Source organism: Tubulanus polymorphus, chromosome 3 (assembly GCF_964204645.1).
Source record: "Tubulanus polymorphus chromosome 3, tnTubPoly1.2, whole genome shotgun sequence".
NCBI classification, from domain to species: domain Eukaryota; kingdom Metazoa; phylum Nemertea; class Palaeonemertea; order Tubulaniformes; family Tubulanidae; genus Tubulanus; species Tubulanus polymorphus.
Window position 1 is genome coordinate 22,119,530 of NC_134027.1, and position 21,859 is coordinate 22,141,388.

At 38.9% G+C, this 21,859-nt stretch overlaps 1 protein-coding gene across 2 annotated transcripts in view; it reads left to right on the plus strand.

Moving 5' to 3' along the window:
• The window catches only part of LOC141902890 (plexin-B-like), a 36,139-nt gene that overhangs the window by 8,232 nt on the left and 6,048 nt on the right, over nucleotides 1-21,859 (plus strand). The window contains exons 8-33 of one of the 2 annotated variants that reach the window (XM_074790814.1): nucleotides 702-798; nucleotides 1,585-1,699; nucleotides 3,022-3,156; nucleotides 3,690-3,791; nucleotides 4,416-4,667; nucleotides 5,506-5,663; nucleotides 5,770-6,018; nucleotides 6,654-6,824; nucleotides 7,446-7,545; nucleotides 8,626-8,988; nucleotides 9,676-9,834; nucleotides 13,166-13,394; nucleotides 13,870-14,012; nucleotides 14,423-14,550; nucleotides 15,249-15,308; nucleotides 15,400-15,474; nucleotides 15,772-15,838; nucleotides 16,367-16,513; nucleotides 17,403-17,553; nucleotides 18,019-18,189; nucleotides 18,762-18,838; nucleotides 19,280-19,363; nucleotides 19,519-19,676; nucleotides 20,034-20,181; nucleotides 20,943-21,083; nucleotides 21,170-21,244. In XM_074790814.1, coding sequence (XP_074646915.1) covers nucleotides 702-798; nucleotides 1,585-1,699; nucleotides 3,022-3,156; nucleotides 3,690-3,791; nucleotides 4,416-4,667; nucleotides 5,506-5,663; nucleotides 5,770-6,018; nucleotides 6,654-6,824; nucleotides 7,446-7,545; nucleotides 8,626-8,988; nucleotides 9,676-9,834; nucleotides 13,166-13,394; nucleotides 13,870-14,012; nucleotides 14,423-14,550; nucleotides 15,249-15,308; nucleotides 15,400-15,474; nucleotides 15,772-15,838; nucleotides 16,367-16,513; nucleotides 17,403-17,553; nucleotides 18,019-18,189; nucleotides 18,762-18,838; nucleotides 19,280-19,363; nucleotides 19,519-19,676; nucleotides 20,034-20,181; nucleotides 20,943-21,083; nucleotides 21,170-21,244 — 3,755 coding nt within the window. The remainder of the gene's footprint in view (nucleotides 1-701; nucleotides 799-1,584; nucleotides 1,700-3,021; nucleotides 3,157-3,689; nucleotides 3,792-4,415; nucleotides 4,668-5,505; nucleotides 5,664-5,769; nucleotides 6,019-6,653; nucleotides 6,825-7,445; nucleotides 7,546-8,625; nucleotides 8,989-9,675; nucleotides 9,835-13,165; nucleotides 13,395-13,869; nucleotides 14,013-14,422; nucleotides 14,551-15,248; nucleotides 15,309-15,399; nucleotides 15,475-15,771; nucleotides 15,839-16,366; nucleotides 16,514-17,402; nucleotides 17,554-18,018; nucleotides 18,190-18,761; nucleotides 18,839-19,279; nucleotides 19,364-19,518; nucleotides 19,677-20,033; nucleotides 20,182-20,942; nucleotides 21,084-21,169; nucleotides 21,245-21,859) is intronic. The other variant, XM_074790815.1, reaches the window with a different exon arrangement.

Here is a 21,859-nt window from a genome sequence, read left to right on the forward strand (position 1 = left end):
TTATATGGTAGATCATCCTTCATTAGTGAGGATTTGAGCGTGATGACATCACCGCACAGCCCCGGAGGAAAAGCAGACCAGCTGGTGCTGAGCTAGTCATATGCATTAGAATATCCATAGCCAATCAGAAATCACACTCATGTGCATGAGTGCAAAGAGTAGAATAAGTGCGATTCTGTTTCCGAAAATGACCTTAATTGAATACAAGAGACTAAAGAAAGTGTTTCAGCCCTCAGATTGAGTTTGCCCACCTAAACCAGCAAATTTGACACTCATACTCTCTCGGAAGTTGCATCTTTTTGGATGGCTTCCTCTGAGGCCTGTCCATTTTCTTTTTGCAACCCATACAGGGTGAACCTGATAAACTCGGGGATCAGAAAACCTAGAAGAATATCAGGCAATATCAGAGAATTTAACAATTTCACCAAAATTTTTTATCCAAAAAATTTGGATAATACTATTGACCTCGTGTTTCTTTATAAGTACATGATTCAATGAATGAAATTTTAAACTCAGATGACATGGAAATTAAGGAAATCTTGTATCATTTTGCTTGTGTCCATATTTTGCGGTTACCATGGTTTACAACACACAGATCGATGAAACGCATTTCATTTCATAATTCATGTTTTCTGATGCTTATTTGTGCCGTACTTTTACTCTGTATACAATGTATATGAACGAATGAAATATAATTGCAGATCATGTAAGCCTGATGTTACAGATAAAATCTATTCGCACCGGAGCAATAATTACCGAGAAAGAGTTTGTGCTGTATGAATGTGGAATTCATTCTACGTAAGTATTCATGAGTACAGTTTTTAAGTTTCCTAGCATTCTCGATGAGAATTCTATGTTCGAATGTGGCAATCAAGTATTGCACTCATCGTAGCGAGTTCACTAGCATGTATTTGGACAACGATGCCAGATTTCTTCTCCGATTCAATTAAGGTCTATTCATAATTTCTCAAATTTTATCATGGACTTCATTTGAGAATCCTTGATACTATGAATGATGAATAAAAATTGCGCTGTATATGTATACGATGCCTAAAGATCAATCAAAGTTTTATGAAGAGATTTGATTTTAACTTAATGTCAGAGGCTGAACGCAATTTTGTTTGAATTGTCCTATTGATGTACATGCCATCTAACGGGAAAGCAGGGCCCTCGCAAGGGGCCTCGCACCTATGGCATTCACCTTTGCCAAAACCCAATCTATGCCCTTTTTCCTGATACCTGACCAATGGAAAAATGAAGGATATGGCGTTGGATAGCATCCTTGAAGACCTGAGCTTACTACAAAAATGGATGACGCAAAGCACGTCAGAAAATATCACATACAATTCCATAAAATCAACTTCTTCAGCGGAGGTCAACGAGTGAGCCCAGTCCAGAAACTTAAAATTACCGGACCTGAGATTGGACTTGGGAGTTAAAACATAAATTAACTCATAAATAAACTGTAAATCAAGTAATTTCGACTGTAAAACTGTGAATCCACTGCCAGTAGCTAAGTCAGTCATTTTACGGTAAACTAAAAGGAGTTTCTGATGAATGAAGGATAAATGTTATCACTTGTAGGTGCGTTCCATGTGTGTCCAGTAACTGGGGTTGCAATTGGTGTATTTCGGACAATCGATGCGTTCACAACGTTACCCAATGTGACGACCCATCGAGCAAAGTCATCCCAGTAACGGTACGTACAGTAGGCTGAATCATTTTAAAACTTCTTTTTCATGTCACGGCGAGAATTGAACATATTATCCATGATAATTCTGCCTGATCCTCAGGTCTCACATGGTCACACAATTGAAGTAAAATTACTATTCACACTCAGGGAATCCGTCTTTTTGGTTGGTCTTAATGGAATGGACAAATTTGGAACGGACTTATAAGATAAAAATCCACTATGTACAAATTAAAAGAATTTAAAATCGAGAATTTATTTATTCAAAAAAATCTAAAATGTAAAATACAGGACGTTTCGATCGTGACACCTGACAATGATCTCTAGGGTGAGATCGTAACAACGTCGTGTATTTTACATTTTAGATTTTTTGAATGAATAAATTCTCGATTTTAGATTCTTTCGATTTGTACGTAGTGGGTTTTTATCGTATTATCCGCTCACCACGTTCGAGTGTGGTTATTGTACTCGGAACAGACTGTGAACGGTCGGTCCATTCAAAATTGGAACAGACTAGATTTCGAATGTCACAGTATGACATCACTCCCGTCTTTCATCTTGTAAGATGTCACTTCTGCTATGACGTACATTCCGCTGCGACCTCACACCTCCTTCCCTCCTCATTCACTGCTGCCTCGATAGTACCAGTACGTTACTCAGGGATGAAAATCTTCTGTCCAAAGACGGATTTCCGACCTTTCAGTTTCACTTCCATCATTCTTGAAAACAGTGTAAATCCGGGTCACAAAGTGAGATCGGTAGATCACAGCGGCCGTAAAAGCGCTGCGAACCGTAAAAGTGTTCATTTTATGTGTTTTCCGATCTCCATTCAAGAGGACAGTACAAATTGAATTGTACAATTGTATCTATTTGAATTGTAAACATTGTATTGATTATACGCACGACACAGAAAAAGCCGATCGCGGACGCAGAACCGGCCCGTGTATCTGCCGTCTGGCCGAGGCCGGGGCCGGGTTTTAGACTTGTGGCTGCATCCGGGATTGTGACCGTGTTTCAGATGCTACGGGCGCAATTCAATTCAATAGTTGATTTTTTGGCTCAACTTCGCGGAAATTGTGTCAATTAATGGTAGATTTTTAGAAAATTTTCTAAACACAAGGGGGGGACACCCCCCTCGAGCTGGTCGTTGCGAGCACTAGTTTCTTTTTCCGACCTTTTGGAATTGCCCGTTTTCATCCCTGGTAACTACTGATGCCACCAGGCTCGAATCCCTGCTCGGTGAGGATGGATTGTTTGCGTGATGCATACAAAAATTTTAAGAATCAGTATAAATGCGTTAATCTTAATCATGCTGTTTTGATTATTTACAGAGTTCGTCCGGACAACGGAAAAAAAGAACTGAATCTTGTCCTCAAATAGCACCGAGCTCGGCGGAAGTATTGATTCCTTACGGTATCGATCGCAAAGTGGATATACGCGGACACCATTTTCCGGTTCCAACGAAGGTTAGATCACTTTCCTATCATTGTGATGTGGTTTCGAGTGATTTTGTCTGAATTTGTTTTGCAAATGAAAGCGAAAACAACCTTCGCTCAATTTTACCGATCAATCAACTGATTTAATTTCCCCATGTCTTTCGAAGATGTTGTCATCTAAGATTGTGGTACCGATAATTCCATATTCAAGATGGCAGTTTTCAAATTTCATAATCTGAGATAACCGTTTTTTTCCTACTGCGCAATTATCTGAAATGATGGTGTAAGATGGTCTGAATGACATCATCCAAGATTCTTGCCCGAACTGTCAATGCACAATAGGAAAATTATCATCTTGAATTATGAAATGTGAACACCGCCATCTTATATATGGAATTATGGGTACCGCCATTTTAGGTGAAGTCACTTCCTCTCGCATAAAGTTATATTACTTTACTACCAATATCTTATAATGGCAAAGGTATCGGACCAATAAATACGATATATCTATTTATCTAGTGTGGCAGAAATTCTGAAATTGCTGATTTGTTTCGTAATTGTAGGAATACACTTGTTGTGTCGGGTATAACGGAGATTCGGATAAAACGCAAACTCTGAAGGCAACATACGTCAATGATTCACTTGTCGTCTGTGATCCGTTTAAGGTAAATATTTACTACTACACTCGTATATGAAAGAGATGGCATTCCCGTCGGCATATCCTTCGCCTATGGTTGATCTAACAATGAATTCAGCATGGAACCATTCATGATTTTCTGGACCTAGTTCCACAGTTGTGAGTTGGAGTGAGTTTTTTTTTTTTAAACATATAAGCGCCACGCAGGGCTTTGACGAGACCAGTGACCGGCGGCTTAAACCACTCGGCCACTGCGCCTCTCAGTTGGAGTGAGTTCATTTTCAGTGTTTTAACTCAGAGTCAAATCTTAACTCGGAACTGTGGAACCGGCCCATTGATGATGCAATGATCGCCTTTTGGTGATTTATGTTCCTCTGACTTAATTAAGTCCTGTCTTGAAGAAAAACGAAAAGAGCACCAGTTGAAATCAGTTTTGAAATCGGTTTTGGCTTTTAGAATTGAGTAGAACCATAAAATACTTATATATAAGAAATCAGTTTTGAATAGGCTTATAGGATTGAGTCAAAACATCAAATACTAGTAAAATACCGGTACTAGTCAAATACTAAATAAAGTTTTACTTTGTATTGTGGGTAGGTAGCCACTTGTCTATGGAAACCGATAAATTCCCGTACATGAATTATCTTTTCAGTACAAATACGAAGGTGAGCTCAGCACGAAGAATTTCAGTATAAGCCTGCTGTGGGATTCGTCGAAGTGGATCGATTATACTTACACGGTAACCGTGTACAAATGTTCGCAGCTCGGTTCGGATTGTAGCCGGTGTACGAGCCCCGAAATTACTCTGCCGAAATACAATTGTAAATGGTGTAGAAATACGTGTCAATATCAGACGTGTCCGGGACACAGCACGCAAGATTGTCCTGGTCCGATCATTACGAACGTAAGCTTTTCTATTTCTCAAGTTCTTCAGCCGCAATCATACAAGCATATTTTGACTTGGGCCAAATTTGGGCTGTGCCACATAAGACTGAAGCCAACTGTTCACCAAAAAGGTCCGTTCCCGTTTGACACTGGCCAAATTTTGCCTGACAAAACAGTTTCTGACCAAGCCCTTGCAAAATTGATACAGATTAAATTATTCCATGTGAATGCTGACTGGTTTTGGTCACTTTGCTTACCACAGCAGCGCTTTGATCTTACCACAGCAGCGCTTTGATCGTATTTTAGAATCAATTTAGTGAGTTATATGTGAATAATTCTCCCTTTGTAAGCATGTTTGGTTTTCCACTAAACCGAAATTTCTGAAATACTCAGAATTCAAGACTCATAAGGTGTTTTCTCTTAACCAGGAAGTTCAGTGCCTGTCCGAAATTTGATCGTAGGCAAAAACTATGTGTACATGAATTGAAAAGCGAATCTAGTGTACCGCTTATTTCAATAAGCCAAACCATAACTGCATAGTATGGTCCAGATCAATATTAGATCAACTGAAGATTTTCTAGACATTGATGAAATGTTTTGTAGTAGGCCTACATGTGTAATAGGGAATTGATGAGCAAAAAATCTATGATACTTATTAAATTCAATAAAGATGTTTTGAGTTAGAACATACATATGGTTATTTTCAAATATCCAGCTTTAGACTATTTTACATCTGTGGATTTAGGTTTATTGAAATGTCTATCAATTTATACATACATGTTCGTTCATTTAGCATTTGTTGATTTGGAATTTTCGGGTTGAAAATCGTTCTGCAATTTTTTTCTCCTGCCATTCAGGTGGTACCAATGAAGGCACCGGGCGGCGCCGACGATCCCGGCGGTACGGAAGTGACGATAACCGGTTCAAATTTCGGCGACATGCCGATGAACGTGTCGGTGAAAATAAACGGCGTCGATTGTTCGTTGATTCGGAACGAGTTTGAAATCGGACGCAGGTAAGAAGAAGACGAATAATCGAACTGAATGGAAAATTACCGAAAAGAAATGATTTTTAGAGGAAAAAAAGAAATTTCATCTATTTTTATCCGATTTCGCTTTCAGGATAGTCTGTACTCTGGCGAAACGACAGGACGTCGATTTGAACTCGCAAGGCAAAGTTATCGTAACCATCGGAACGAGGAAAAAAGGAACGTTCGATGGATTTCAGTTTTTGGATCCGCAGTTGATTTCATTTTCGCCGAAAAACGGATTGTTACACGGCGGAACGACGGTGACAGTCAACGGAACGTCTTTAGATACGGGAAATAAAAGGGAAATTCATATCGGCGGAATACCGTGTCTGATTGTCAGGTAAATTTCGCGACTCCGCTCGCGTCTGAAACCATAGTTCCACATAGACATATCTGTGTATGAATTTGACTTGGATCAACCCCCTTTATCCTCCCCCGCCAGGGATTCGAACTGGTGGCATCATCGCTAGACTCAGCTACGGCACGACGAAACCCTGCCACTCTACTCTGAGTATACTACGAGAGACTACAAGAATACTCGTACATCCGGTTCTGCGACCGTAAGCACTACGAGTACAGCTATTCTTTGCTATTCACTTTCTCTATTCGCCCTCTGGAACACAGCTCCTGATTGGCTGGCAATCTGAACAAACTCTGCTCATTGGTCAATTTTGAACGAAGGCTGATTATGTAATAGCGCCAGTGCCGACCATGAGTGTACTCTTAGCTGTATTTGAGGGCAGCACTCAATTATTATGGTGACAACAAATGCGTGATGAGTTATAATCAGTGTTTTCAATAAGAGCCAGGTCCCGGATCCCAGACCCGTCTGTTGTTTTTTAAGGACCCACATGTTTTTTCAAACCAGCTTTCGTTTCAGGGACTGTGACATATTATGGGACCCTCCTGTTTTTCGAAGGGACCTGGCTTCTTAATTTCTTACTAAAAACACTGATAATAATTGTATATTTTCAGTCGCAGCGAATCGCAGTTACAATGTAAATCAGGCAGATCGGCTACGGTGATGTCTACCAATTTAACCGTGTCATTCGACAAAGCTTATCGTGAAGCTGATGAAATCTATCGATATACTCCTAATCCGGTTTTCAATGTCGACAAGATGGCTCCTAAATCATTCATTGCAAGGTATGTTGTTTAGCCGTAGTGGACCATTGTTATGGATTCAACTCTGTGGTTTAATTGTAGGATGGACATCAATGAATATATCTTTATAAGAGTCAAGGCTGAAGCATAATCAATCATAGTACTAGGTCTGGTTTTGAATATCTGGAAGATCTTTGGTCAAAATCTGGAGCCGGTTTTATATACTAGTATTAAATCTAACCCGGGGCTAACGCAATTCCTTTTCAATTCGAGTTACTCCTCGGGTTAAAGATGATACCAGCCTATCAAACTGGGCCCTGGCGTTCGGTGGTCATTTCTCTTGAGACAAACTTATCGATCTTAAATGAAGAGAAACCATTGAGGTAACTGAAAAATTTCAGAATCTTCCCTTGGGTCATGTGAATATCTGTATCTATCATAAATCTGCACGTAGATATACGTATATCTTACTGGTATGCGATAATTCTGAACCTCACTCTATACGCAAGGACTGTGGAGGTCTTACCAATTAAACAAAATCGAGACAGTTTGAAGTTCAGAGACCATGTTTATGCAAAAGTTTTATTCTGATTTTCAACTCAGCCGTAATTTAATGAAATAATCAACTCAGATTTCTAATGTATTCATATCTTTAAATTTTAGCGGCGGCACTATCGTCACTATACCGGGTCGATATTTTGATTCCATTCAAAGAGCATCCGTTCAAATGCAAGGATATGACGGCACTTCATCGCAACAGGAGGTAACGAATTTGTCGTAGGAAATGAAATTAATCTAATGCGATACCAGCAACACCAGATGGCGCAACAAAACACTGGGTTATTCGTAGTGAAAATCTGTTCATTTTCAATGAAATTCGATGAACTTGATTTTTAGGCTTCCAAGTCCGAAAAATTATCAAACGAGTCCTCGGATAGATATAAGTATCCCTTTTTCACTCAGAGTATGGTATCGATTCCGCTGAAAATTGATTTACAAATCGGAAAAGTTCACTCAAATTTAGTTCAAATGTAGAAGAAATTTGAAGCGCAGTAACCCAGTGCCACCTCAGTAGCCTTGCCGGTGTCCCATTGCATGTTTAGTTGTTATTTGCTTGAAGATATCAATACATTTTTCAAAAACATCATTAAGATCTTTAGCTCACTTGGGATGTAGCACCAGGGCACCATTGATGTCAAGTTCTTTAGATTTCATGGGAAGATATTACTCTCTTGGTACCATCATCACAAGAGAAATTAGGTCAATCGGACACAATGTTGCAATTTCAAGCAAAAAATCAAAATTATAACCTTGAAACCTCAATGAAATAAGTCCCATGATTGAGTGTCAAAATCATCGGTCTCTTACGTATTCACCAGGGGGCATTGGATGTTAAAATTTCTGATAATCGTGCATTCACCTGTTCCCAAGTAGGCATGGACCCATAGTTATATATGCTTCTAGTTGTAAAAGAATATATGTAATAAAAGAATGTAAAGTCTTGAATACATGAATACGTATGAAATGCAAAAATCAATTTTATGCTTTTATGTGGGTAGATATTTGGACTAGGCAACTTTTCTCAGAAGAAAGTTTTGGTTAGAAAGTAACTATCATTTAGATAACAGGCTATGGATAGATAGTTCACTTGGATTTTTAGCAAAAACCATAATATTGTGACTAGCTAGGTGATGATATTGTAACAAAAAAATGTTAACACCCATTATCTAAGGATGGGCTAGGCGCAAGGTGTAACTATGGCTTCTTGCTGAAAATCTGATGATGATGATGACGATGATGATGGTGATGATGATGAAAATATTTTATATCAAAATTGTTTCAGGATTGCGAAATAAACAACAGCACAATCATGTATTGTAAAGTGCCGCGAGCTCCGAATGCGACGTTCGACATCCTCTCGCCGCCGCGAAAACACCTCCCCTACCCGATCCAATCCGACGTGGCCAACTCGTACGAGGCGAAAAGCGATGAAGACCTTGAATCGTCGCGACGATTCAGACGAGACGTCGGTTTTGCCTGCAGTTCGAAAACGAACGCGATCGGTTTGATAGTCATCAACGACGAAGTGTGGAATCTGAATACGACTCGACCGTGGTGTTTCGATTACGTTCCCGATCCGATCTACTTTCAGTTCAGGGAAGCCGATAAAATCAAAACTTTGCACGGAGACGTTCTTACTATTCAGGTACGTGGTTGATATTCATGTACATTCGGATATATATGTATAGTTGAAATTGTATACAGCGCAAGAATCTTAGAATAGTTCACATGGTTCATCTAGTTTGGTATGGTTTCCCTAGCAGACCTGACTTCTACTCTTCAGGAGCTCAACTACTCCTTAAACATTCAAAATGCTCTCGTCTTGTCAGGATAATTTCTAGTTCATCTTCAATTGAGCTACTGTTTTTTAAGTAAAATTATTCTCATTTTTGGTGCTGCAATCAGGTGATATCGGGTTGTCTGGTCTGTAAAGCCTTAATCTCTAAACTTTATCCGTCATTTCACCCTGGGCAGAAGTGACATGGTTATTATTACCGGTACCCCTAGCTTCATGGAGAGAAGTGACATTGGTATTATTACCCCTAGTCTATATCTCTTAACTGTGTATCAGTCTTCTCTTCCTGGGCAAATGTGAATTACCCTGAGTCTATGTCTCCGAACGTGTACCAGTCATCTCTCCCTAGGTAAATGTGACATAGGTTTTATTACCCCTTCCCTATATGTCTATTTTAAAAGCCAATATCCAAACCAAATGTGATCAGTGACGCTCTGGTATTTGTTATTTCTAACCTTTGCCGTAATTCAAAATATCTTTTCAAAATCGTTAGGACCTAATACTTATGAATGTGAGGTGTTTTCTTTTTGTTTACAGGGCAAAGATTTGACTATAGCGAATGAGGAATCTGTAGTGGTGACGATAGGTCGAGAGATATGTAATATAACCGCACTAGCGACCGAACAGCTTGTGTGTAAACCTCCGATCGATCAACCGCGACCTCTTGATCCCGACCACGAACTACCCGAAGTTATTGTAAGTATCAATCTCAGTTTCAATGTCATTTCATTACAGCCATTGATTAATATAGACTAATATATATTGCTCAAAAGTTGGTTGAAGGTAACCAGCAGATGAATACCATAGTAACAATGAACTTTCAATTGTCACTATGTCAGCTATCCACTGGTTAACTCTAACCAACTTTTGAGCAAATGGCCGAAGAAAGCCAACTTGAAAGTTTATTGACACCCTTGAAGAATAACACATATATATTGTCGATGATGTAATGAAAATGATTTAGAATTTATGGGCAGTCTAACCCCGATATATCGACGACATATGCAGGAGCGGATCCAGGGAGACACTAAAGAGTGGGTAGTGTAGTCTGATCTCTGTGCATTTGTGGCCAGCACACAGATCACAACGATCGTATATAGTTAGTGTAGTAATATACGTCCAGGGAGAGGCAACGTGTGAAATATGTGGAAAAATATCAATATTTCAAAATTTTTCCATCTTAACCACGGGTCCCTCCGGTATGCTAATAAACATGTTGAAACACTAGATACATGAATAAAGAATGCGAAAACGCTGTCAGAAATTGATTTAATCATATAGATGTAAAATTGTAGAAACGGTGGCCAGGTTGGCGGGTTCCGGTCGGCTATTTGACGCTGTTTTGTTTGTACGTTGAGAGCCGCGAACGCTGATACAGCGAGTGTAGTGCACACGTTTGCATTGTGTTTACAATAAGAATGAGGAGCATGCGACATTTAGAAAATTTTGAAAAATCCTCGAGAAAATGGTGGAATTTTACAGCATTTGAGCGATGGTTTCAGTGAAAATTATGACAACCTGCTGAGCCGTGGCCAGGATGAGGTGTTGATAATTTAAATGAAATGATTTGGGGAAGCTTAGTAGGTCACTTCCGAACATTTGTCATCATAATTTACAATTCATCATGGTACTGGTTTTGGAATTTTTTGACACAGATTGGGAAAAAAGTCAGATAATTTTGAATTTTGAATGGGAAAATGGCCATTTACCAGATACATATATAGCCTAGCGGAATGGCTGGAGATGCACGAACTTAATGATTGCTCGTAGCATATATTCGGCGTCATAGGTATATAATTCAAAGTCGCAACGCTACTGATAGTTCTGATTCCGAGGCAGCTAAGTAACATTCTTATTTCATCTTCTTTATTCAACAAACAGTGGGAGTTATAAGAAACGCTACATAAGTCGATGTGAAAAGATTTCTGATCTTGCGCTTTAACATGCTTGATCATGAAAAACTGGAGCGCTTTAACGAGGGAGAATTTGATACCTGATCATCCAAGTCACGCATGACCTAGAGTGTCAATGTCTTTCCGAACTGCTGTGAGATAAGAGCTATTTACACGAAAAAGCCCCTAATAAAAAATTTTTGGAAGGCATTTGAGGGGGTGGCTAGCCACCCTATTCACCCCCCATTTTTTTCACATTTTTAGCTAACTTTAGCTAACTAAGTCCCGACAGGCTATTGCGTTCACCTTTTGTCAGTCATCCATCCATCTGTAGACCAGTTTTTTTGGGAGGTTTTGAGGATGCTTTGATGGATTGTCTTGATATTTAGTTTATATATTTATCAACACTAGATACATTGTAACTGTAACTTTGTAATGGTTTTTCCAGTTTTGATTGAAAGTTGTGATACTAAACCAGTATGTCACAGTTCCACGGTTGTGTGGTGTAATTGATTTTTTGACCAAAGTTGTGTGGATTTAATTTCACTCTGAATCCAGTTCCACAGTAGTGTGGGTTTGATTTCACTCTTGATCCAGTTCCACAGTTGTGTGGATTTAATTTCACTCTGAATCCAGTTCCACAGTTGCGTTAAAAATCTTAAATGATTTTCAATAAATGAAACAATGTATCTCTGAATTGTTTGTTTACGATCGTATAAAGAATGAAATTCACGCATGAATTCACAACCGCTGAAACCCCGTAGATCTGATTTACAACGGTCTTGTAGAACGCAAACCCTCCGAACTTACCGAGAAAACCTGGAAATTCTAGAACAGTAAACACCATACTCATCGTAAGCACCATTTTAGTGGCTTTCGTTTGATTTTGAGATGGTGAGACTTTGGACGCCGATAGAGTTTTGCGTTGCTTACTCTTGATGTATAAGACAATAATGAGAGCTATGTTCGCGGCGAAAACTAAGATATTTGTAATGATAACGCGGATGATTGGGTCAATGTATTTGTTCATTATGCCATATATTCGCGTATAGATCCCGTGGGTGTAAGACATGTAATGAACAAATTGAAATTCTTTAAACGAACTTGCCATTTTCACCCTCACCGTGATGGGATAGTACGTTCCCATAGCCATTGATAATAAACCCGTTGCAATGACAAGCGGCTTCAAGCTGCGTTTCACGTACAGCGGAAAAACAATCGTAACCAATCTTTCACATTGAATTATGACCGTTAGAAAATTTCGAAACAACAAAAATACTTTCGTTATCATACTACCCCAAATGTTTAAGTTCACCGGATAGATTCGATCGTTCGTAAATTTCTTGATCGAGTGTCCGTATCGGGCGTAGTGCACGTAATACCGTATAGGGTATGTGACGAACAACGCCAGCAAGAACATAATGTCGACGATGGCGAGGTATTTCAGTAAATCGAAGCAGCGGTTTTTATTGACTTTTAGTTTGCGAAATACGACGATAACCATCGCGTTGAACGCAACGCCGACTACGACTAGTGGAGGTATGATGTACGCGTTGCTAATCCAAGCGAACTCGGTTACTGGACTGTAGATGTAAACTACAGTTTTGTTCATTATTTCATGAATGTGTCAGTTCTCTGACACCATTATCGAAACTGATATACTTGCATTAGTTTTCATTTGTATGACCGACGCGATGCATTTACAAATTTATACCAATTTACGCCAACTATTTGTTAAACAATACAAATTGTTTTCTGGTGTGCATGCAAATCCTTTGTGACATAAATTTAAAAGTTGAAACCGGTGAAACTGCTGAGCCCGGTTTTTGGGAAGTTTCTAATACGCTTTGATATATGGTCTTGATATTTGATGTACGTTTGTATCTAGTGTTTCAATTTATATCGGGATCTATGCATATTTTGTAACCACATTCAATTGCAAAGTTGTGGCTTTTATCATGTTCTGTGATTGTGGAGATTTCCAAGGTCATTAGTTTCTGTATATGTTTGTCAGGGGGCATTGAATAATGAAATTGTCTCGGATTTCAGACGAATTCTGAAGTGGGCATAGTGTCTCTCTGGACCCCACGTGGGTTATCTATTTTTCTTATTCTTCTTTTCTTTTCTGTCTGTAGGTGAAAATTGGAAACTTGAAATTCGAAATTGGATATTTGAAATACCCGGAAACCGGACTGCCGATTTGGTTGCTAATACTGATTGGCGTCGCTACGTTTATCATCGTCGTCTTGGTGATAATGATTTTGATATTCCGTCACCATAGCGCCCGAGCTCGGCAGGATTATAAACAGATGCAAATTGAATTGGACCGCTTGGAATCAACAGTTCGAGATGATACGAAACAAGGTAACTGTCACCGTAACCCTTCAGTGCATATACACCGCATGGCAGTGTATGAATAGGTAATGCACTTTGCTGGCACACCGCATCGCGGTGTATTGATGCAATCGATAATTAGTTTTTATCTCTATTGAATGATGGCAGAACCTGTCAAATTTAGTGAAATTACTAATGATACACCCATTAGTGTAGCTGGCACTAGTTGATATTATCACATCCAAAGCCTATTTTCTTCTTGATTCTAACCCTCACTCGCCAGATGGAATTGGCCGCCATGTGGTAGGGTCCTCCTAACTGAAATAAATCCCTATACCCGGATACTGATGACAACCCAAATACTGAAATGCAATACCACATTACAATACTCTGTATGTACAAATTATTTAATCAGGAATAGAATAATTCATGATTACCACTGGTTACATTGCGGTCACCCGTTGAGTTCCAGAGTTGGTTTAAACGGTTATCAATTTTTTTGCAGCTTTTGCCGAACTACAAACGGACATGACCGATTTGACGAGTGATCTGAATCTACGCGGTATTCCGTTCTGGAATTATCAGTGTTTTACGTTTAAAGTCTTGTTTCCTGGAGTTAAAGATCATCCGATACTACACAAACCAGAGGTAAAGTAAAACCGCCACTAACTACAGTCAAACACACCTCTTCAGATTCGTCGAATCGTGTAGGTTGTATAATCTTCTAAGTCTCGTTATCTATTCCAATATCTAATAAAATCTGCATGAAAGTCATAGTTTTTGAGTCGTATACCGAAAACTGGCAAAGTCGTAGACATTGCTAGTCCAAATTTTGTTTTCCGCATAAATTTAGTAAAATAATCTAAGTCATAGCCTCAGTATCGGTTGATAAATCAGTGATTTATGCATGCATCGATTTTGAGCATTTTCTCAGTGAGGGCGACAAAATGAGAATGAGGATTTGAAATTGAATACGCTATTTCACTATGAAGAGGGTGTCTAATGTGTGTGACATACTTGCTGCTGCTGGGATTAAGTATTACATTACCATATTTCAGCAGAAGAAACCAATCACCGGAATGGAAGCCGGAATGAAACAGTTCTCGAAACTGATACGGGAGAAATCATTTCTACTCTGCATCATACGCGCGATGGAGGAACAAAAGACATTCACAGTGCGCGAAAAGTAAGTTATCTATCACCGTTTACATTGAAATATCTGATCCCTTTTCAGACGTTTTCATTACTGGTAGATTTTAGCTCTCTCTTTCTCTCGTGAGCCATGGGCGAACAACAAGAAATAAACACAACATTCGAGTTGACGTGTTTCGATGATGATTCGGTTCGTCTGCTCTGGTACACATGAAACATACCGAAACGAACTCGCAGCACCGCATAGCGATGAGAAAAGTGGCAATCGTAATGATATTAATCAGTCATGTGATCATTTATGCTTATAGTGTCATTGTGTCTCTTTATTATTTAGCTAATCAGCGTGCACAGCAATCGAAACAAGCGTTTCATGTTTCAAAAAACAAGCATGTGTTTGTTACGCAAAACAATGTTTCCGGGAACTGTGTTTCGGAGCAACGCGCACAATTGTGAAACAGAATTGTGTTCATCGCGTTTAAGTATTGCTGTGTGCGCTAGGATTATTACTAACCCATGGGTCTTGTTCCAGACAGTTGTGGGTTAAAATTAGAACTAATTTAACTTGAAGGGACATGAAAAATCTTAGGGGGAACCAAGGCCAAGGTTGCCCTCAACGTCCCCGCAAACACTGATCATAGCTTCCCAGTACATCTAACTGAAAGTCGAGAAGGTTGCAGCCCGGATATTTCAGCTGATAATTCGTAATCATTTATATCGAAAACCGCTTTTCAGGGCAAATGTTGCTGCTGTTTTGATGATTTTACTACAAGATGATATGATGTACGCAACAGAGTGAGTATTATAGTATCTAATATCTATCACAATCGTGATTCATGTTTTTCATCGTCGCATGAGTGAAAATATGATCTATTATCTATTCCAGTGTTTTGACGTGTTTGCTGCGTGATTTGATCGAGAAGTCCATCGCTAAAGGACAAACGAAACTGTTACTGAGAAGGTTTGTATGGCGTAGAAGAATATAGATTGATTTATTTCTGATAATTCTACTGTTGGGCCCAGTTCCAAAGTAGGAGTTTCTAGATGCAAGTTATTAGACCTATTAGTTAGTTGAATGGAATCAAAATGAGCTGTCTACAAAATCAAATGTCTGAAAATATAATATGTAGACTTGGGGTAGTAATACCAATAAATATCGGAGTCACTGATCAGATTCGTTTGGATGTTGGCCACTCAGAATTCTCTAAAAATTATCATGATAGAACTGATTACAAATCATCTTGTATATTTCTACTAGGACTGAGTCGGTCGTAGAGAAGATGTTAACACATTGGTTGTCGGTGTGTTTATATCACCATTTAATGGTAAGTAGAAATACCGGTAATAGGGATGCCCGGCATCAAAGGCATCGCTGCGATTTACGAAAAAACATTTAGAGTAAAAGTCCTTTATAATGTTACTGTTCGGAACAATCGAAAACATGGTGGTATAAAGAATGGTATTTCTATCGAATTTGAGTTAATTTGGGCAAACTCGTTTTCTGAAACAGGCCGCAGCTCCTACGGATTTTCCTTTTTGGACAAGTAAAAGTCCTTAATAGTGCCACTGTTGGGACCAACAAAAAACATGGCGTTATAACGAATTGGGCATTATAAAAAATTGGTAATTCCATTGAATTCGAGTTAGACTGAACAAATTTGTTCTCAGGAAAAATGTTGATGCTAAGTAAACAGTGGCATTAAAGAGGATGGTGTTATAACGGACTTTGACTATAGTTACATGTATTTGAATACTATGGCATTTAACTGCTGGGGATATAACTCCTAACTAAATCCATGTAAGCTGGTTGCTTCTGCAAATCCTCAACGGTATTTAATGATTATTTTCGACAGGGCTGGGTCGGACCGCAATTGTTCATGTTGGTGCTCGCGATTAAACATCAAGTCGAAAAAGGTCCGATCGACATATTCACGAATGACGCTCGATATTCATTGTCCGAGGATCGACTGTTGCGTGAAAAACTCGATCCAAAAATGCTGGTAAGTACCTGGTAGGCCAGCGCTGTGAAAGGGAGCAATCGTTAAAGTACAAAAAAATCCCAAACCGCCCAAAAAAAAAAAACGATCAAAAAATGAATACAGACTTTAAGTAGCTAACTTAAAGAATATATACTTAATCATCAGCTTAATGTGCATGTTTCTTAATTCAATTCAATTCAATTAATTCTTTATTGTTCTGTAACGTAGTTAAACATTATAAGATTAAGTATGATGTTGTTTAATGAGAATGGATGACAAGTAATGCAAACTTGCTGTTTGTTATGACATTTCACGATTGAAATGTTGAAATGTGCTCTAAAATCTATTCTGACGGTAAACCGCAGATACATCTGATACCACTACCCTAATACCACTACCCAGTATTACATGTACTAGATCGGTTAATTCTGAATTTATGAACGAATGTTTGTCGAGTGATAGCTTGGAAGGTAAACAGAAATTTGTTCCTTTAGAAAATAAACCGGACGTTGTACCTTAGTTTTTTTTACCATGTATGACATGAAATAGAAATTAAATTCAGAGCTGCCAACTGTCTCTTATCATTAGAGACATTCCCCGAAATGCCTAATTGTCCTTGATGGTATTTTTTATGCTATTGAACATCTATTGAAACAATTTTCTACCGTCCCTCTGAAAATTTTCTAATTCTTCATTTCTCCTTGCTGCGGTCCTGAAAATTGTCACTCTTGTCCCAATCAATACTACATGTGTTTCAATTTTTATCTACATGGACTGATTATTATTACTTACCCGGTGAAAAACAAGTGTGACGTTGTAAATCCTATGAAAAAAAAATTTGTAACAATACGCAGACTTTTTTGCATTTGGGTCTCTGAGTTATCGTATCAGGTATTCGTTATAATTGTAGAATTTAGATGTGATTCTCGATGACGGAGAAGTCGTTCCATGTCGAGCGTTAGACTGTGATGCTATTATACAAGTCAAAGAGAAAATGTTGGACGCTATTTATAAAAATACGCAATTCTCTCATCGGCCTTCAATCCATGACCTCGATTTAGGTAAGCTTTGATTTTTTCTGATTTCATCGGTTATCAATCGATATTCATCTACGCGATCGTCGGAGGTATCGATTATGATCTAGTCATATTTTAAGTCAAATTGAGAATCTTTGAAAGTCTTTGGGAAATATCCTTCCGTTTGAGTTGGTAGATGGTTAGGATCAGTCAGGACTGCAAAGTTACGCAATATTATTGGTTCAATTGTCTTTAAAATCGATCGAAGCGCGAAGAAATTATTTCGGTTTTATGCATGTCACAGAATTGGCAGCCATCAGCGATTCTGGGAAGACCTGATTCTGGCATCAGCTAAAAATTTCCATCATGCAATCATTGCATCTTCTGATTCTTATGATTTATTGTTTTTCACTGGAGATTGAAATCTGTATAAGTCGTAAGGACTTAGATTAGTTTGGAGTGATACAAGTCACGGCTAATTTGACGAGCCATTCATATTGTATGTTATAGAGTGGAGGAGTGGCCAAGGCGGTCACTTGGTGCTGCCAGACGATGACGTCGTCCAGCATCCCGACGGTCCGTTCAAGAGACTGACCACGCTGGGTCACTACGGCGTTCCGGATGACGCTCGCATGACTCTCGTTCCCAGGCAACACGACAGTTTGAATCGATCTATTAACAGTAAGTAGAAAAGTCTGAACAATCGAATTTCCTTATAGCATACCAAGTAACTTCTTGGAGAAACTGGATTCGCTTCGAAAGTTGTACTGTAAGCTGTGAGTCTGATTTTAGAGTTGATTCAGATTATCAGGATGGCCACTGACCTGGAATAACCTGGAAAATTCAGGGAATCAGAAAAATCTATAAAATATCGGTGAAAACTCGAGGAATATGATGAATTTTACCAAAAATCTGGAAAACTCGGGGAATTCAGATAATGCTATCAACCACGTGGTTCTTAATCAGTACAGGATTTAATGATAAATGAATGAATCGTAACATTTTAAACCTAGAAATTTCTCTGATTCACTCAGGGAGTCTTGCGTAATCACATGGAAAATCAGGGATATGGTTACCATCCCTGATTTGATGATAGTATTATGTTCTGACTTAAAAGCTTCATTCATAATGATTGGAAATGTCCTTAAGATATTCCCCCCATATGCGCGATGAAACTCGACCCGCTGACCGATTGATTGGATGTTGAGGATGCTGCTTGTATTGATGTACATTTATATCTCAATATTTTGTAGGTAGTACATGTGGAACATCTGACACTTCAATTACACCGATTCTTGATGAAGAAACAGGATTAAGAATATACCATCTTGTAAGTTGTCTGTTAGTGACACCTAGCCTAATCTATCTGTGATTTAATGATATTTCTAAAAGATACTTTCTCCTAGTACCTTATATCACTGACATTTCACGACCCAGTAACCTCCCCTGTGCCTAGCTTTTATCTATTGGTCATTTTCCATGGAGAGAATTGACATCAAGGGTCGGTTTAATGAAAAAGTTTAAGCTTTAATCAGTTAAGTTTGACTTGTTGTCCTCATTGAAAACATGAAGAAACCAATGGCAATTACCTACAACAAAAATCTTAATTAAACTTTTTCGTGAAACAGAACCCTGAGCTGCAGTATCCACACCTTCAGAGTTATCTATTTGAACAGGTATACTGGTATGCAATTTCTCCCAAGGTGGAGAGAGACAATGAGGATAGGTATCGCTCCCATCGGTATATAGTTATTCAATATCTTATTTAAAGGTTCGACCACACGATGAAAATCTGGGGCAAGATAGAAACCGCGGAATTACTGAAATACATTTTCCAAGAATGCTTATCACTAAGGTAACAGCTTTTTCTAGAATTTTACTCATGACTTTCTAGAATTTTACTCATGATTTGGGGGTGGAAAATTCAGGGAATTCGTAACTGGGGGGAGTTGCCAGCCTGGGACACGGTGTGGAGATTCAAGAAGTAATCTATCTTAAAATCTATTTCAGCATGCCATTCAACCATTCGTCGATGATCTGTTCAAATCGATACTAACCGTCGACGAGAACACATCACCCGCGATCAAATATCTGTTCGATTTCCTCGACCTCTTCGCCAAAGATCTTCCGGAAGCTGATGAAGTATTGCATTTATGGAAAAACAATAGGTACGGTTTCTAGCCAGTCCAGTTATTACACAGATATTTTCCTAAATGTTAGCTTAATGGTGCTGACAGTTTTACAGGGGCAGATTTATGGGCGAGGGGGTTCGGGCCCACGATTTGAAAATTTGAAAAGGATTCAACAATCTTTTCAGATGAATTTCTTAAAAGATAACTAACACAGAGGCTCGGACCCGTTTGTGGCCTTTAGGCATAGCTGCCTTTTCCAGCCATTTCTCTCCTTCTAGACCCCACCTTCCAATTTTCCTAGATCCGACCCCGTTTCGTACCCTAAAATGGTGGATATAATTTAAAAATTTTGTATAATGGACATCTGATGATCATATTCAAAATATATTTCAGTTTGCCGCTACGTTTCTGGGCGACTGTTATAAAGAATCCGAACTTTCTATTCGACATTCACAAATCGCCGATTCTCGATTCATGTTTAACGGTGATTTGTCAGACGTTCATGGACAGTTGTTCGACATCTGAACTCAGACTAGGAAAGGTAATATAGTCAGCCGAGATATCCGATGGGGGGGACTAACCGAATAACGGCTGCACGCACGCTGCAAGCAAATACGCGAGGAATTAGGAGCTTTATTGGTGGAGAAAATATCAAATACAAGTAAAAAATCTGCGTTCACAGACTGACCAAAGGTATTATCATAACGGGGACCATGGCTCATGTGGTCCCCCGCTTTGCGGAAAAAAATTGCTAATCCACATCTCACATACGCATAACAAAAGAAGTGCAGATTGAGTGCAGACCATCAACTAGCCATCATTACAGATCATTTGTTGCTTAGAGCAGATCGTTTGCTAGCTATTAGGAAATTAAACCGAAAGTGCCCCACCCCAAGTAATTGTCTAAATTTTACTTTTGGATAAGAGCCATGTTTGTCAGTCTGGGCTTTGCTTCACCAGTGCAGGCAGCCTAAACTGCAGATTTGGGCTTGTTTCCGTGTAAAATACCCGCCATAGGTACCTACTAGTTCGAAAGCCAACTTGTGTAACAGTCTATACAATTGCCAAAGATTTGCAGCAATGAAAAGGGGTGGGTGTACCTACCAGAATATTTGAAGAGAATTCAAGCTGCTGTATTCGGTGCATTCGCAGGTACTGATATTTACTACCATATAATAGACATACGAGACAATGTCTAAACACGAGCAATATGAAGGCATTCTTTGCTGCAAGTGACAATCATTCACGGGACAAATAGCGACGGAGAGGACATGTTTAAAGTTCGTCGCGTTTATTTTGCAGGATTCGCCATCGAACAAACTACTGTACGCTAAAGACATTCCAGGTTATAAAGAGATGGTTAACGGTTATTATGAAAGCATACAACAATTACCGGCCATCAGTGATCAGGACTTGAGTACATATTTAGGCGCTCTATCTCGGGTATGTACTATCGATAGTCTCCAACTATTTATTCGTCATCGGTTTATGAGTTTTGAATATCGTTTTCGCTATATTTTTTCGTGTAGGATCATCCGACTGAGTTTAATTTAACTGCAGCTGCTAAAGAATTATTCGAATATGTGTCCAGATATTTTGTGGAGGTAAGCACTGAAGCACGGATAATTTTTCTCGTTGTGCCATAGTTGGGAGGGACCTTGTTACCAGGTTACGTATAGGTATAACATAGTCATCTTATATTTAATGAATATAAGATGATAAGATGATAAGATATTTGATAAATACCAGATAACTCTGTTATACCTCTCTACATTACCCGGTATCAAGGTCCCTCCCAACTCAAATATGATCAAGAAATGGACTGTTCAATAATACCCTGACTCTTCATACCAGTACTTTGACCAATACTTTAAAGGGGTAGCCTGCTCAAACGTTGTTATTTGTTAAATGATTGATCTTGAAATAGGGATCGTCCCACTTATATATTTGATTGGTCGATTCATGGACTCGCAAAATCCTTACTGAATAAATTGATGCATAGAATATACTGATCAACTAGTAGTTAACGTCACACGGAGAGCATGCGTGACTGATAGTTGTCTTAGAGTCCATCGTTGATTTTATTTGGTGTTCCTTACAGACCCGCACACGCACGGAAAGATATAGGTAGTACTCCGTACGTTAACTGATTTCATTTGAAATTACAAGCTTTCGCTACTAGTGCATAGTAGCTTCATGAGGTAAATGATAGCCATGAA